Source organism: Silene latifolia, chromosome 7, assembly GCF_048544455.1.
Source record: "Silene latifolia isolate original U9 population chromosome 7, ASM4854445v1, whole genome shotgun sequence".
Classification (NCBI taxonomy): domain Eukaryota; kingdom Viridiplantae; phylum Streptophyta; class Magnoliopsida; order Caryophyllales; family Caryophyllaceae; genus Silene; species Silene latifolia.
Window position 1 is genome coordinate 15,114,866 of NC_133532.1, and position 17,898 is coordinate 15,132,763.

Here is a 17,898-nt window from a genome sequence, read left to right on the forward strand (position 1 = left end):
CGGAAAATTTCGACGGCTTCTTCTCGCGGCGGCTTCTTTTACCTCGGCCTGGTCTTTCTTAGGCCGTACCATATCCCCCCTCCGCATGGATGTGTAAAGGGCATCCGATGTGGAAAAGAAAGTGACGCTGGCCGAGACCAGGATTGAGTGTGCCGGTTGTTTTTGATTGCCCCCGGCCGGCGCTACTTAGCTTGGTTGACCATGATGCCGGCGGAGAACAGATGCTTGGGAATTTGTTGAGGAAGGTGAATAGGCAAGGAGATATGAATAGGCGTGTTGAAGACGCTTGGTCACTGTTGCATTGATTGACGTCTAACTGTTGCTGATGCGTGTCTAAAATATGATGTTTCACACTTTATTCTACACGCATTTCAGAGCTCAAATGTGCAATATATGCCATTATTTCCCTATTTTCCTCTACTTTTGTGTTTTTGTCTATTATTGCAGAAATATGCAGAATTGAGCGGAAATCGAGCCGAATCCATCCCTAAGTAATTGACATTGCATTTGACATGAAGTATTGACTCGAGGAATGAGCTTGGTGCGCGTTTCAAGGCCTAAAGATAGCAAAAGCATAGGGTGCGTACGAGTTTAACAAGTAAAGAAGTGCTTCTCGACATTGCAGCCTGTTTCAGATGGCTATATCTTGAGTTCTAGACCTGATAATCGAGTGATTCCAATTGGAGGTGAAAGCTTATCCTCTTAGCTTTCCAACGCCGCGTAGAACGCCTGATTTGACCGAGGAACGAAGAAATGGCAGCTGTTTTAAGATCGGTGCGCGATGCAGAATTCGTCAGAATGCAGTCATGATACATTTGTTGGTCGATCGACTGGTCCAAGTGGTCGATCGACCACCCCACGGGTTCCAGTAGCTACGGTTCGCTGCTACTTAGTCGATCGACTGATGCTTATGGTCGATCGACTGAACAACGGGTCTGATGCGCAAATTAAAAGATCGAGAATTCCAAAGCCCATTGTGATTAGGTTTAGGAATAAAGGTTACGCAGGATTTTTCCTATATAAACTAACCTATGTTTTTTAATAATGATCAGTTTTAGGCGAGAGACATTAGGTCTCGAGTTTAGCATAGTTCACATTCAAATACTTTAGTTTCTCAATAAAGTTCACTATTTTGCATCCGGATTCTTCCTGCCTTTCTTTTATTCGGTATTTCTGCTCTTTATTTCAGTTTTATTTCAGTTCATTCAGTAGTTAGGTTGTTAGTTTAGATCCCAAACCTTTGATTCAATTGTTGCAAGTTTATAATTCAAGTAGTTTAGTTATGCCTTCGTTATTCATCTTTATTGCTTTATTAGTTGTAGTTAGATTAAATATGCGTAGCTAGAAACCCCATGCTAAGATGTGAGGGGACCTGCGGCGAAGACGACGTAGATTAGTAAACCTGATGTCGGCCTTTGGTCGATCGATCGATTAGTCGATCGATCGATCGATTCGTTGGTCGATCGACCGCTTAATGGGTCGATCGATCGACGCGCGATAGATTAGCACCGCTTTCAATGTTTTAATTGCAATATTTGACAACGAGACCGAGAGGAGACTTGTTAAATGCTTAGTATTTGACCGACCCACAAGATCGAGAGATAGGGGAGGGAAAATAGATTAATAAATTGAGACGACTAAATTGCTAAGATCGAAAGATAGGTAATTTAGGCATTAGGAATCACTTTTCATGGCGAGAGCTAGTATTAGTGAGACCTAGGGACCAAAGAGCATAGGCCGAGAGGCGCTACTAGTTAAGAATGGACCGAGAGGACTTCTTATTTGCCCACCTATCGTGATCTATCAGACTTACTTAGATACCGTAAATCAATTGCAGTTGAACTCGACCGTCTTAGCATTCTTTTTATTATTGTTTACATCTCTTTTTATTACTTGCCTTTTATTTATGCATTTAGACTTAGAAATAATCCAATCAAAATCCCCTTCACTGTTACCCTTAGACTAGAATTAACAACAACTATTATCTCCCTACCTCCCTGCGGATCGACCCTTACTACCGCTTGCTAGTAGTAGTTTGGAATTATAAATTTTATTTTTGGTACTCACAACGACGGGTATCAGTTGCAACGATTGACATCCCGTGGTTGCATGTCCGACACGTGTCTGCATGCTGATTGGTTGACGCTTCATGGGCTGTTCGCTGATTGGTCCTTCTTTATGGGCCTTTTCCCTATAAATAGGGCAGTTATCCCGTGAAATTGGCCACCAATTTCATTCTCTAAAATTTTCCTCTAAACTTTCAAGGGTTTTCTTTGTCTTCTAATTCTCAGAGGTGTTACTCCGGCGAGTGTTTTCTTTAAGGTAAACAAACAAACTTTCCCATTTCTTAATTTTGTAAGTCTTTATGGTAAACATGTCTTCTGCTGATGCCGGTCCTAGTAAGCCGGCGCCGGGGGGTTCCCCGTCGCGTCTTGATGAGGAGGGGAAGTTGGACGCCCTCCTGATAAGGCCTGGGGGCCCTAGGTCTCCTTCTCCTGAAGTCGATCCTCGAATTTTGGAGGAATGGGAGGATGACTCTGATGTCGATGATGACGCAGACGATTTTGGTGATGATGCTGAAGAGGCTCGTCCCAAAGAGGTGAGGTGGTACGTTATGGATCACGGTGATGCCTGCAAGGTACGCGTTGACCGAGCTTGGACACATAAGTTTGCCAGTTGTTCTGGTGAGAAATTTTTCGAGGGCCATTTCTTTTTCGGCAGGGGGTACAAGATTGTTATCCCTGAGGAGGGTCAAGCCGTCTGTTGCCCTCCGCCGGGCCATACCGGCGTATACATGCGACACTTGGAGTTCGGGCTCCGGTTCCCGCTGAATGAGTACGTCATGGCCATCATTAAAGCTATGAACGTCGCTGTGGCCCAACTGCATCCGTTGGCCATGAGGACGATAGTCGGCTTTGTGTGGCTTTGTCTCTTCAAGGGGGAGGCCCCGACGGTGAATTTATTCCGCCGGCTTCATTATCTCCACACCGTCAATCGGCGCGTCGGTTGGTACAAAGTGTGCACGGAGAAAGGTTATGTTTCTGTTGACAAACTTACTTCTTGTAAAGACTGGAGAGATCGGTGGGTGTATGTTAAGGTGCCGGATGACTATCCGCTGCCCCTCTCCATTCAGCACCAAGTGAATTTGCGGTGTGAGACTAGGGCGGAGCATGACAGATGGGTCAGCCGGAAGAAGCTCAAGATGGATGCCGGCAAGGTCCCTCTTACAGAGGATGAGAAGCTGGCGATGAGGCTTTTTGAGGCGGACAAGGGTGGGGTGTCGAAAAAATGGATTCCCCCAACGCAGATCATTCTTCGGGATGAGCCGCTCTGCCATGTCGGCCTCATACCGGCCCTAGCACAGGGTGAGTGGGGTCGGTGTGAGGCCCATCACCGCTTTTAATGTTCCTGTTTTTCGAACTCCGATTTATTTCTTCTACTTAATTCTTGCTTTTATTTTTTTCGCAGACTACTTTGGACGGGACTTGTCTGAGGATATCCTCCGGAGAACGGGGTCGCACAAAGACAAAACCGTTGCTAACTCGCACCCTGAGGCTCGGCCCATGACCGCAGGACGCCGCCGAATGATCTTATGGACCAGCGGTGAAAAGCTTGAATGCGGTGGAGGCCTGTGCGAAGGTTGTTAGTAACATGCCGCGCCATACTGAAAAACAAAGCCTTCGGCGGTGATGGCATCGACATCGGCTCCACCTTCTATCCCCCCTGTTCAGAAGGAGACGGTGGAGATCGTTTGCATCTCTAATGGGGATGACTCTGACGAGGAGGAGGGGTCTCCCCTTGTCCGTAAGAGAAACGATGCTTTTACCGCCGTTGCTTCTGCTGGCCGACGAGGAGATGCGCCCTTCGCCAAGAAGGCCAAGCACAGATCGATCTATCCGGTGGCTCGATTTAACCGGTTCATCAGTCTTTTGCCGATGACGAGCTCTTCGGCATGTCGATGTACGTTGATACCGATGCTTTCTTTAAATTTTGTAGATAGATCACGCCGTCGCCGCTCTTATTGAGCAAAGAAGTGGAAGAGAAACCGCGCAGTCGATGATCATGACGTCGCCATTGGGTCTTCATCCGAAGGTTTCCCTTTCCGACCGCAGACTAGTGATCGAAATGTCACCGCCGACTCTTCATCCCAGAAGGTTTCCCCCTCCCGGCTCGTGGCGGGAGGTGCGAGGTTGGTCGAGGAGCTGGCGAGGTGGAACGAGCTGGCCGGTGCTCGCATTATAGAGCAAGAGAAGGCCGTGGCTCAGTCCGCTCTTGAGCTTGATGTCACTAAGAAGGTGGCCGCGAAGGCGAGGCTGGATCTCCTCAATGAGCAAAGGCTTAGGGGATATGTCGAGAAAGCGCTCTTGGGCCGAGAGAAAGCTTAGGAGGACGCTGAAAAGGAGGTCCTTCCGAGAGAGCCAAGGCCGAGGCCGCTGCGCGAAGTTGCAAAGTTCTTTGGAGAAGTGTGACCTTGTTCAGAGGCACGCCGACCTTTATCTCCAGCAGAGGAATGAATTTAGGGGCAAATTTCAGATCCAGGGAAGCCGATCCGAGCAAGGAGGCCATCATCGTGCAAAAGGAGGACGACATTGAGATGCTCCAAACCAAAATGCTCCCGACCGTGTTCCGACCCGGATCCGGCCAAGCATTGCCAGGGAAGTAATTGAGGAGCTCTTTCCTCTTGAAGGTTCCTTTCCGTGGGGCAGATTTGACGAGCTGTTTGACGACAAGCTCGAAGCTAAGGAGAAGGCTGTGGAGGAGAAGGTCAAGGAGGCGGTGAGAGTGAAGATAGAGCAAGAGGCGGCCGAGGAGGCAGCTGCTATCGCTGAGAAGGCTAAAGCGGCCAAGGAGGAAGCCGATTGGGCAAGGGCGATTGAGGCCGCCGAGGCTAAGGCCGGGTCTTGAGGCCGAGGCCGCTAAGGAGCGCCGGGTTGCCCCTCGAAGAAGGTCTTCGCTACCGCTGGCGATGATGGCGAGCAACGGCAGACATAGGGAGATGATATCTGTAGCCTTGTCTTTTGGTTTGTCCTTGTAATTTCTTGTAATTCGTTGGACATTTTTAATAAGAGCTCGTTTCTTCTGCCTCCGGCCTGGCCGAGGTTTTTACCTTACTTCCTTTTCTTGCGCTAGTATTTGAGCCTCAACTGTACTTTTAGCGTCTTTGTCTTCGTCTGGGTTGTCTCCTTACGTTATTAATTGAGTGTCTCTTTTGTTTCCGCCTCGGCTTGGCCGAGGCAGTCTAGAGCGCGTATCTCAATTGTGTTAACGCTTCTAAGGCATTTTGATTGCTTTGCGAGTATCAATCGCTAGCGGTCGTGGTCGTGATTGCCGCTCTTGTCGGTGTGAGTGTGAGCCAAAGATCGCTTCTTGTTCTCGATCGCCATGGCGTCTACCACTTGTGGTGTCTCGCGACGGCGCCTATTTCTTCATGGAGCTCGCCGTGGCGTCTACCACTTGAGTGACTGCGACGGCGTCCAACCTCTTGGGGTGACTGCCGTGGCGTCTACTACTGGGGGTGACTGCGACGGCGCCTATTTCTTCATGGAGATCGCCGTGGCGTCTACCACTTGGAGTGATCTGCGACGGCGCCCAACCTCTTTGGGTGATCGTGGCGTCTACTACTTGGGGTGACTGCGACGGCGCCTATTTCTTCATGGAGACTGCCGTGGCGTCTACCACTTGGAGTGACTGCGACGGCGCCCAACCTCTTGGGGTGACTGCCGTGGCGTCTACTACTTGGGGTGACTGCGACAGCGCCTATTTCTTCATGGAGATCGCCACTCTTGTCGGTATGACAAAGTGTGAGCCGACATCGCTTATTGATAAAGACCGCCGCTCTTGTCGGTATGACAAAGAGTGTGAGTCGGCGTCTCACGCTTCCTAGTGACTATGGGAAGAATGAACATTTTGATGGAAGACTTGGATGGTTTTTCATTTAGGTAAAAACATGCGTCGGGGTGCCCATTTGTTTTGGACACCTCCGCCGCTACATAGATTATTCCCGAGATTACCATGGCGCCCCTAATGGCCTATCAAAGGCACAACGTCCTAGTCACCGCTAGTTACGTCCATGAGGTCGCCCTCCGTTGTAAGGATAGACTTTTCCCTTTCTCGATTTCTTTGCCACTTTGAGGATTGCATGTTGCATCCTCCGGCGGCTATCCGGACGTTGACCACCTCGTCATTCTCGTCTTTGGAGACGAGCTTATGCGCTTCCCCCGGTCCGAGACATACATCGTGTTAGGGCCGGATGGACATCACTGCGTCGCCCTCGCCAGTGGTGACTCGGCCTATGAGAACGTTGTAGGCGGACGAGCCATCGATGACCACGAACTCGGCGGGACATTCTTAGCCGCATTCTTTTCGCGAACGTCACCGGAGTCCGATCGACCCCGGTGGTACCAGGAGCCCCGGAGAAGCCGTATAGTGGGTTGGTGCGGGGCTCAAGTCCTTGACTTTCGGCCGAGGCCGAGGAAGCACTCCTGAACATGATGTTCGTGTACGCGCCTGTGTCAATCGGGCACCTCTTGACCAGGTGGTTGGATATGTCCAAATTGACTACAAGTGGGTCATTTGTGAGGAGCGATGACTCCTCGTAGTCCTTCCTTCCAATGGTTATATCGGGGATGTTGGAAGCGGGGATCGTTGTGTTGGGCACAAAGTTGATGGCCTGATATAGCTCGTTCAGGTGCCGTTTGTGCCCATGAGCGGACCCTCCGTTCTCGTTGCCCCAGATGACAACATGGATCACTCCTATCCGTTCGAAGACGGATTTCTTGCCTGAACGCTGTCGGCGTCGGACTTTTGGCTTTTGGCAACGACTTGCCGAGGCTCCCTTCCGGATCGGCTCTTCAATGGCATTCTTTAGATGCGGCGATCGTTGGTTAAATGACCGGTGTGGCCGTGGTACTCACGATCGCTCGTGTCACCGTCACTTTTTGGCTTGGGGGTCTCTCCCACTTCTGGCCCTCGCTTTTGCTCGGGGCAAAGACCTCGGCGGGCGATACGACGAGAGGGGTTTTATCACTATATCGCCTGCGGTGGTACGTTCCCGAACTCCACCCCCGCGCTGTCGAGTCCTGTCTCCTGGGCAGCTTTGTCCGACCGTGACCTATTATTCTCACGGCGTCTTTCATCGGACCGTGACCCGTTGTTGTCACGGCGTCTTTCATCCGGGTTGTCCTCCCGGTGGCTCTTCTTTTCGGAGGGCTCGACCTCGCTGGGGCCTACCCATGTCTTGTGATAGTCTTCTACCTTGATGGCCTGGTCGGCCATCCTCCTGGCGGCATCCAAGCTCAGGCCTCCGCACTTGATGAGCTCATTTTTTAAGTCTCCCCTTGGGAGGCCTTTCATCAGCGCGAAGGCCGCCAATTCGGGATTAATTTCTCGAATCTCCTGGACCTTTCCGTCGAACCTCTTCACATAGCTTCGTAGAGACTCACCCCCCTCCTGTTTGATAGTTAGGAGGTCCGATGTCTCCACGACCCTTCTCTTGTTGCAAGAGTACTGGGCTAGAAAGGCGTCCCTTAGGTCGGCGTAGTAGTATATCGAGCCGTCGGGAAGCCCTTTGTACCAACTTTGAGCCATCCCATGCAAAGTTGTTGGGAAGACTCGGCACCAGACCTCATCGGGCTGCTCCCATACCGACATGTACGACTCGAAAGCCTCAGCGTGGTCGGCTGGATCACTATCTCCTTTGTATGATAGGGGTGGCAACTTGAGCTTAGTTGGCACCTGGACTTCTAGGACGTAGGCGTTGAGGGGCTGTCTGACCACGTGTCGAACGACACGCGGCGATCGGCTCCTCGCATTCCTAATCCGGCTCCTCTCCTCGTAGCGGGAAGGACTTCTTCTTCAACTCGGACTTCATCTCCAACTCTGCTGAGTCGGGCTCCTCTGGTTCCTTTGGGGTAAGCCTCGTTCGTGTTGCGGGGACGCTGTCCTCCCATGAGTGCGGGAAGGACTTAGGTCTACCACGCCCACTTTGGGCTCCCCCGGCGACTTGGCTGGGTCGCCTTCTCCAGTGCTCCGTTCAAATTTCTCGGAGTCACGTTTTGGGCCCCGGGTCTCTGGGCGTTTTCCGCCGCTCTTGTCGGCGTGATGGTGTGAGCAAAGGCGTATTACTAATTAGGTCCAGGACCATTTTCGTTTTGCTATGTCAACCACGTGTCCCATGATGGTGACCTGGTTTGGTGGCGTGGCGTGTCCGGCATTATTGGCATCCCGAACTCCGGTTGGATTACTCCGGTGGGAGGGCCGCACGACTCGCATTGTTGAAAGTGTCATCGTGGTAGAATGCGGTTTCGTCGGTCACGACTGCGTCTTGTTGTTTTGACATCTTAGCTTTTTGGGTGGGTTTTTGTTGTTTTTTTTTCTTTTTGTTTGTTTGGGAATGAATGTGACTAGCTTCTAGTAGCGATTCCCCACAGACGGCGCCAATTGTTCCGGGTGTAATTCCAGAGCAAGTATAGTTACCACCCGTGGCTAGTTGAATGACGTCTTGAGTTGGATTCTCCTTTGGTCTTAATCGTTCCTCTCGGCCTCTCCTGCAACAATGAACGAACTGAGGGCTTGGCTTTGTGCCAAGCGTACTCACTCCGACGCTCAAGTCAGTAAACTTAAAGGATAAGTTGTTACTTGGCTGAATGTATATTGTAGAGAGATGAGGAAGATATTACCAGATGAATAGTGTATTTAGGTTTAGTTGTGTATTTGATGGATCCCTTCCTCAATGAAGGTTGAGGGGTATTTATAGGCTTTCACCTTTTGTCACGTAGTGGCCAAGTGGCCAAGTGGCTAGCAGGTGGAAAGACTGATCTACCCCTCGGCCGAGGGACCTATGGCAGGCAGGCGGGCCCTGTTGCCTCACCGTCGAGGGGTCTTGGATATGAGTACGCGGATATGTGCCTACCGGCCGCGGTTGCCATGCCGAGACCAGCCGACAGCCGATGGGTCGATCGGCTAAATTTGTCTAAGCCGTTGACTTGCTGTGGATATCTTTGACCTTGCTCAATATGTTGACTTGGTCAGCGGTGCAGAATATGCCCCATCACTATTGTTTCATTAATAAGAGTAAAATATTAATAGCAGGAGTACTGAATTTGTCTCAAAATTTATTTCATCGTAATTTTAGGATATGTCATAGAAAAAGATATTAATGATAAATTGATTGGTTATGCAAATTTAAGTAATCTTATTTAATGAAAAAAAAATTAATGGTAAGTAGAGGTAGCCCGGGCGAAGCCGGGCACCAATACTAGTACTATATATATATTCCAGAATCAAGGGACTTCAATGTAATTAAATAAATCTATTAAACTTAATTATATTATATAGTTTTAATCGATAACACTGTGTGATGGACCCAATCAAGGGACTTTAATGCAAAAATTATATAATTTTGGTTTAAGTATAAATTTAGAGAATATCAAAAACATGCCCCACTTATGTTATTAATTAGTATCATCATATAATTATACAATTATTTAACATACACAAATATAATATAAGTATTAGGTTATAAATATATTTGGAAACTATTAAAAGATAAATAAATCAATCTAGATTTCCAAAAATATATAATATTCTATGATTATTTCGATTTGATTCAATGCATATATGAAATATATTTATATAAATATATAACCTCTTAAAATTGTATGGTTAAGTAGTAAAAGTAATTATGTTAGTAGTGAAAATAATTGTACTAACATTGGATATAATAATATGTTAATAGTCACTCATTTGAATAGTCAAAGTAACTAAATTAGCAAGGGGAGTAGTGAGAGTAATAGAAGCAACAACAAGAGTATTGAAATTATCAATATTCATACAGCAGTAGACAGTAGTAAATGTAACAATAATTACGGCGGGAGTAATGAAAGTAACCATAGTAATAACGAATGTAATAAAAATAACAATACTAACAACACAAGAAAGCATATATGAATAATTAACTAACTAATCGATTTAAGTAAAATATTAATTGCGGGAGTAGTGAATTTGTCTCATAATTTATTTTTCATCTTAATTTTAAGAAATGACAGAAAAAAATATATTAAAAATAAATTTATGAGTTATGCAACTTTAAAGTAGTTTTACTTAATTGAAAATAAATTTTAATGGTAAATAGAGGTAGCCCGGGCGTAGCCGGGCACCAATACTAGTTATACTTTATACAAACACTATAGTGTTTGGAGTTAGAACTTTTCTATGTATAGAAATATAGGATACTAAATATTTTATTTGTGGCAAAGATTGCGCATATAGTTATGGAAATTCTATTATTATTATTAATTAGGGTAATATTAATATAAAATATCAATGTTTGGGGACCACCGAGTTTCTTGTTTTACAGGAAAAATTATACTTACACATTGAGTTTTTCGTTGGCCCACTAATGTATTGAATTGTAGTGAAGTAAAAGTAAGATAACAAAAAAATAGGCCCATTTATAGGAGAATGCATTTACGCGGGAAAAAATTGAGTTTTCTTATTCTTTAAGTTTAGTGGGAATGCTTATTATCAGTGGCGGAGCCAGGATTTGAACTTAAGGGGGGCGAAATTTTTTTTTTTGGAGGGGGGGGGGGGGGAACGACTAATTTCATAAGGTACATTCGAAAAGAAATCGAAAATTTAACTAAAAATTTCGAAAATTTCATCCGTGGGGGGGTGGCCGCCTCTGCTAGCCCCCTAACTCCACCATTGCTTATTATTCTACCGATAAAATCTTAAAGTTATAAGCCACAACGAAATTTTTAGGTAATAAAAGTTTCATAAACAAAGGGGAGAAATAAAAGGTCAAATCATACGATAAAAGTACACCCAAAAAAATTATGTTTCTTTTTTTGAGGAAAAAAAAAGAAAAAAAAAATATGTTTCTTATGGGTTTATAAAGTACATAAAACCAATGAAAAAAAAATCTGAATTTTCTGCATCACTGTGGTAAGAACCCCCGCCACCAGTATGGTAGTCTTCATACTTTACCATTGAGCCAAGGATAGAATTATGTTTGCCAACTGCAGTAATTTCTATTTAATCTTTTTTTCTTCAGAAAACAGGTTGGGCTGGATCCGCCCCTGCTAATAGCATAAACTAAACCACCAAGGTAATTGCATTGGCTAACAGCAGTGTGTTCCAACGTACGGCTGGCTGCACATGGAAGACAACTTCAACATCCACATCATTCTTGAAGGGACGATTAGAACTAGCCAAATGATCGGTCATCTTATTACTCATCTTAACTGACAAGTTATATCAATTTATTAGTAGAAAATATCTCAATCATGAACCTGCCGTGCATCCGAGTCAAGGAGTTTCCAGAAACCATTGAAAAATTGAACTTCGAAAATGGATTCCATGCAATAAAACATGTAAAATTGCGGTTAATTATAAATTGGATAGCCTTTAATATGAAAATAGGTATGAAATGAAAGAATTACTTTGGATCATGATAAACAATAAAAGAGTCCAAACTAAGAAATGTACGACTTAGAAGAGTCTCTTAAAAACTCAGTGATAATGATGGAACCATAAATCAGGCAAAAACAACCCGACCTAAAAAGGCTGACCGGAGACTTGAAATTGACTCGAATTATAACCCCCAAATGTGACCCAAAACCCTAATTGACTGGACTGATCCAGACTTTATTAACCCGGGAATGACCCGAACCAAAATAACCTGACCCGAAATCACCCAATCCAAAATTATCCGACAAAACATAACTCTAATTAAACCAAAAAGACTTAAAACGAGGAATTTAAAATCACACTTTATATTATTTACGTTTAAAGTAAAAAAAAAAACCACACTTTATATTAGCCGGACCTAACTAACAAACTGAAACAAACTCGAAACTCGAATCTCGAATAATCCGATCCCACCTGACCAAAATTAACCCAAAAATATAACACACCTATGCCTAATCCGACCTAATCAGGCACACCTCGACTAACCCGTTTACCAGGTTTTTAAAAAGATAGTAAGTGATAACGTTTCGGGTTTAGGTCTATCTTTTGTGTTTTTTTTATTGTAGGTCTTCAAGGCCCAACCGTTCAACATCGTCTCGTCCATTTGACGCAGAGAAACGATAAACAAGGGATAAAACGCGGGAAATTGTATTATTGCCTAATTTAAGAAGAAGTTGCTGAGAGTAGAGCGTTGTGTAGACGCTGAAGATAAATTCAAAAAATTCAAAATACAGGCAGCTTCACTCCAACGCTACAATCTCTCTCTATATATATACATCCCTCCCGTCTTTTCCATGTCAAATCATACCTACTTTCCGTTCACCTCTATTTCCTACCATCGATTTCTCAAGGTAATTATGTTTCTTTAATCTTTAATTAATTTTTCATATTGTAATTCGTCGATTTATTTACTTGATCAATAATTCTTGTGTGAGACGGACTTACATAGTGGGACTGGGACGATATTTTTATATCTATGCTTTATTTGGTTGCAATCATCTTTGAAGTAGACCGCTGTTACGCATGCTCCCTCCGTCCCGATTATTTCTACCTTTGATCGTTTAAAATATTTCTCACAAACAATAAAGGTAAATAAATGATTGAGATGGAGGGGGTATAATTTCAAGATTTATTCGAACAATTTGTTTTACGAGTAATCAGGATTTATAGTTACGGGGCGAAAATTCTGAGGGGATGAATTACTTGGGAAAGAAAGAAATCAAAAGTTTAACTTGATCAGAGTAATTATTGTCTGAGACGGACTTATAGAGTGGGACTGGGACGATATTTTTATATCTATAGTTTTGTGATTAGTTATTAGATTTTATTTGGTTGCAATTATCTTTGAAGTAGACCACTGTTACGCATGCTCCCTCCGTCCCGATTATTTGTACCTTTGATTAAAATATTTTTCACAAAGAACAATAGAGGTAAAAAAAGATTGAGATGGAGGGAGTATTATAGTAGGGAATAAAATAAACGATTGATTGACACATGTACTGATGTTTTTTTTGTTTCTGTGTGACAGTGTTTGGACAAGCTGCTTCTGGTTTTTCAGTGACGATGTCGAATTCTGGGGATAAAACCAATCCATCCTATAATCCTTTTGCTGTTAATACAACTGACAAAAACAATGCATCAGTGCCGGTATTTGGGAGTACAGGCAATTCAGGTCACAATCCGTTCTCAGTTAATACAAACGGCAATGCATCAACGTCAGCTTTTGGGAATATGACCAACTCGATTCATAATCCATTTGCTGTTAATACTACTGGCAATGCCTCAATGTCGGGCTTTGGGAATCCAAATAACTCGGCTCCCAATCCTTTTGCTGTTAATACGACTGGCAATGCTTCAGTGTCGAGCTTTGGGAATCGAAACAACTCGAGTTCTAATCCTTTTGCCAATAATACAAATGGCAATGCATCATTGTCAACCTTTGGAAATATGACTAATGCGACTCATAATCCATTTGCTGTTAATACGACTGGCAATGCTTCAGTGTCAGTCTTTGGGAATCCAAGCAACCCAGCTCCTAATCCTTTTGCTGTTAATGCAAATGGCAATGCATCAATGTCGAACTTTGGGAACCCAAGCAACCCTACTCCTAATCCTTTCGCATTAAACACAAATGGCAATGCGACCTTTGGGAATACAAGCAACCCACCTCCTAATCCCTTTGCTGTTAAACCACCTGAAAATTCGCCTATGCCAATGTTTTGGAATACAAACTCAACTTGTAATCCTTTTGCCGGTAACACATTTAGCAACACAACTTCCCCAAGTTTTCCATTTCGGGGGATCACTTTTGAAGGAACTTCAACTGGACAATTTGGAGCACCGCCATCCTCAGTTTTAACTTCTCCTTTGACCTTCGGTATGATCTCTTTTTGGTTCTTTTACAGGGTCTGTTGGGAATGGGGCCGTGTTGAGATGCCTGTGGTTTCTGGGTAGCTTTTATTTGAACTAGAAATGCCATTTAGTACCTAATAATGCGGATACAACCAAAAGGTAAATCTTCTCTTTACACAGAGAAGATGCAGGTTCAATTCCTGCTGCCCGCTCCATTTGATTATACGACATGTATCTTTCTGTATCTTTTGCCCGACATGTATCTTTCTGTATCTTTTGCCCATTCAGCCGTATGTTAATTGTGATTGCCAACAGTGTTATTGCAATAGAGAGCTCGGCAATCATGAATGTATAGATAGATAGATTTCCATGCTTGCAATTCTTCTCACTTCCGTAGCTTCTTACTAATCATTCGAGCTCTCTGAATATGTTAATTTTCATGTTTTGCATCAAGACTGCACCCTGCACGGCTCAAAATGGGGCCGGTTACTCCTCTTTTCCTACTTTCCTGTACTACTATACTAGTAATTTAGCATGTATACCTGTATTTGCCTATTGGGCATTGTTAAAAACCCCTCATCGTGGCTTTCACATTGTTTATAACTTTATACCCGTGTTAGGTACAAACACATCATGATTGCTAATATATATTGACTCATCATAATATCAATATTGTCCTTTTAAATTTTATTCTCATAGGAGTTCCAGCTGCCCCCGCAGAAACTTCTGGTACACCTGCAGCATTCACCAACCATATGCGTAACAATGCCTTTGGTTGGGGGCCTGGTGGAAGTGCACCTTCGTCTTTTTCACAGTCGTCAGGATTAAAGTTTGGGCCGTCTTCAAATTCTCTCTTTGGTACTATAGGGCTTATGACATCAACATCTGCTGGTAAGTCTATTGAGTTTCGATTGACTGTTTTGCTATAATTAGTAGATTAGGTTTTTTTTGTACTGTTTTCATGTGCTGAACGTATTTCTGCTTTCATTTACGGCTACATTTACCTGCACAGCCTAGGAAATACATAGCCTAATACCACAACTTTTACGCTACATGCCTGGTATAAAAACGCGGTATTGATTGATATTGCAGATTCAACATAGCACTATTATGGACATTTAATCGTGTTTTCTAATTTCTTGTAGGTACAAACATATCTGTTTCAAATGCTGGATCATTTAGTCTTGGTTCTACGAAACCTTGCAGTAGTCCGCAATTTTCATTTGGTGAGTATACATCATATCTTAGTCTGTTGGCAGTAGGCACTACTTGAGATTTGTAGTGTTATTTTTTTGCCTGCAAATTGTTTTACACAAGCTTCTACAGGTCTGAATAAAGGAAGTAAGATCAAACCGTATGCAGCCACCAAGAATCCAGAGGATAGCAAAGAACAATTCCTTTCAATCTCTAGTATGCCCGTTTATAAAAGTAAATCTCATGAAGAATTGAGATGGGAGGATTATGAGCTTAAATCAGGAGGTATGTATCCTTGATTCAGATTTCTTTTACTCTATATTTCGTTTAATTCAGATGCTGATTATTCCTTTCTTCTTCTTCAATCACAGGCACTCCTACTACTGTTTCGACAGGGTCATTTCCCTGTCCGGTTTCTCAGTTTCCGATATCAAACATAACTCCTACTGCTTTGAACCCTTTCTCCCCAAGTCCAATTCCGTCATTGAATTTCACTCCATCTAATCCTACTACTGCAGCTTCACTGTCAAATTCTGCCCCATCTAGCACCACAACACCAGTATTCACTCTCCCTTCATCGCCTTTTCAAACCCCTTCCTTTCCCAAACAAGATCCATCATCAAACTCAACTCCATCTACCAACATAACATCGGTGTTCAATCAACCCCCATCTTCTGTTCTGAATACTTCCTTTACTAGTCTAACCCCATTATCAAATTCAAATCCATGGCCGTTCACTCAGCTATCAACACTCAACTCCATCCCGGCTAACCCTCTTAATCTAATTCCGCCCTCAACGTCAACTCCTAGCTTCACTAAACCCACCGACAGTGGAAATTCTGTTCCCAATACTTCCTTTCCTACTCCAAACCCATCATTCAATTTTACAGCACCATCACTCATCCAACCCTCAACTTCAAATCCATGGGCGTTAACTCAGCCATCAACACTCACTGAAACTGGAAAGAGCCAAATAAATGTAAGTGGAATTACTTCAACTCGTAAAACCTCCACTTGTTGCTCACTGGTCACCATTTCTGAATTCACAACAAGTGTTCGTCTTTGTTTCTTTATTTTTCATAATTCATTTTTGTTTCTCGTTAATACTCCACAATATTCTCATCGTAAGTTTAATTTCTGTCTGACTTCCTCTTGTTCTTCCTCATCAGCCAGCACCATCGGCTTTGGCATCCTATAATTCTCCAGGTATTCTGAAATATGTTTTGTCATTACTTGTATTATTTTGTTTTTCCTCCCCGTGTATATATATATCTTGCGTAACACACTAATTATTCCTGCTACTATCTTGTCTTTTTTAGGCAACCATGGTGGTTCGACTGACAAGGCGGTTGACTGCATTATAGCTGTTAAAGATCCTTTCGGGCCTCAATCTGTATCCTCTCACCCTTTGACAGATTATTGCATCTGCTCTCCATTGATTCAAAATGGAATATCTGGCATGCCTGTAAGTAACTTTTTACTAGTCCCGATTTGTTTGCACATAGTATGCCTGTATCCAGGTCTTGGACAATACCTAGTATGCGAATATCTCTTATGAGCTTTGTTCATCATGCAAAACAGGTGATTGATAAACCAGCAACAACCAGAGTTTCATCTCTCGTTACCTCAAGACATATCCCTCAACGACCATTGACAATGCGTGCCAGGAAATACAATCCCAAAAGTGATGGGCCAAAGGTGAGAAATTATATAATACAGAGAGTTTATTATTTCCAAATTTCCATCACCTTTAGTTGCTCTTAGTTAGCAATCTTAAATTATTTGTCTGTTACCATTTCAGGTTCCGTTCTTTGATCACATTGATGAAACACCGAGTACCCAAAAGGAGTCTACTTTTATTATTCCAAGGGAGAATCCCAGGTCGGTGTTTGAGGCTACCCCTAATCTGTCCGGTGTCAGCTGTGTCAAAGCCGCCATCACTGATGCATCTACTTCGCTACATGATCTTAGACTCAAATCTAAGACAGACGAAGCTAGCAGTTCCACGCCCTGCAACTTGGAGAGTCAAAAATCAGTTAACGAGAAATGGCAACAGGTCAATCCATCAGCATCAGTGCCAAAACTCCAACGACCTGATTATTACACACAGCCATCAATCCAGGAACTACTATCAGCTGAAAGCAATGACCCTGGATTTTGCAGTCATGTACAGGATTTTGTGGTGGGCCGACACGGGTATGGAGAGGTTAAGTTCGAAGGGGAGACAGATGTACGTGGGCTGGACCTTGATGCTCTTGTATCCTTCAATAAGCGGGAGGTTATCGTCTATGAGGACGAGCATGAGAAACCCGAGATTGGAGAAGGCCTTAATAAGCAGGCCGAGGTTACTCTCCTGAACGTAAAGTGCAGTGACAAGACAGGAAAAGAATACAAGAGTGGGAAGATGGTCGATAAGTTTTTGGAGAAGCTGAAGAAAGTGGCTGAAGAACAGGGAGCTGAGTTTGTGTCCTATGATGCTGTTAATGGTGTGTGGAAGTTTCAGGTTCAGCATTTCTAGTCAGTATGGGATAGAATTACTTAATTACCTGTTCAGTTAGGTTAATTATGATTTTGCAAGTAAAAATTTAGGTTTAGGTAAATAAGAGCTGGGTAATTCAGCTAATCTGATGTAAGGGTGCAGTCGTTTAGGTTTTTACTGTCTCAGTAACATTTGTACATCAGCGTCTGTTTGCTGGCTCAGAACAAAGGTGAAGTAATATAGTAGTGATTGGAAAAGTTCTGTTTAAGCAAATTTTTGTAAGCATCTTTCAATAATGTATCGGGTAAATTTACTTTACTCGTTCCCGTTTGTGTGTTTTTAGCCAATTTACATGATGTTCATATGTTAAATCAACGTTTTTTTTCAGTCGCAATCATCTAGTG

At 43.7% G+C, this 17,898-nt stretch overlaps 1 protein-coding gene across 1 annotated transcript; it reads left to right on the forward strand.

Annotated features, from left to right (window-relative positions):
- Nucleotides 1-11,411: 11,411 nt before the first annotated feature.
- Nucleotides 11,412-17,812, forward strand: LOC141589767 (nuclear pore complex protein NUP98A-like). Its single transcript, XM_074410392.1, has 10 exons — nt 11,412-11,421; nt 12,998-13,846; nt 14,521-14,712; nt 14,967-15,047; nt 15,148-15,300; nt 15,387-15,994; nt 16,185-16,221; nt 16,335-16,480; nt 16,597-16,713; nt 16,817-17,812. The coding sequence occupies exons 1-10, from the start codon at nt 11,412-11,414 to the stop codon at nt 17,531-17,533; spliced, it is 2,910 nt and encodes a 969-aa protein (XP_074266493.1). The 3' UTR covers nt 17,534-17,812.
- The last annotated feature ends 86 nt before the right edge of the window (nt 17,813-17,898 follow it).

Bases quoted from the DNA above. Each gene is read 5' to 3' on its own strand.
- LOC141589767 (XM_074410392.1), top strand. The intron at 14,713-14,966 runs GTAAGTCTATTG...AATTTCTTGTAG, and splicing joins TATGACATCAACATCTGCTG to GTACAAACATATCTGTTTCA. The intron at 15,048-15,147 runs GTGAGTATACAT...AAGCTTCTACAG, and splicing joins TAGTCCGCAATTTTCATTTG to GTCTGAATAAAGGAAGTAAG.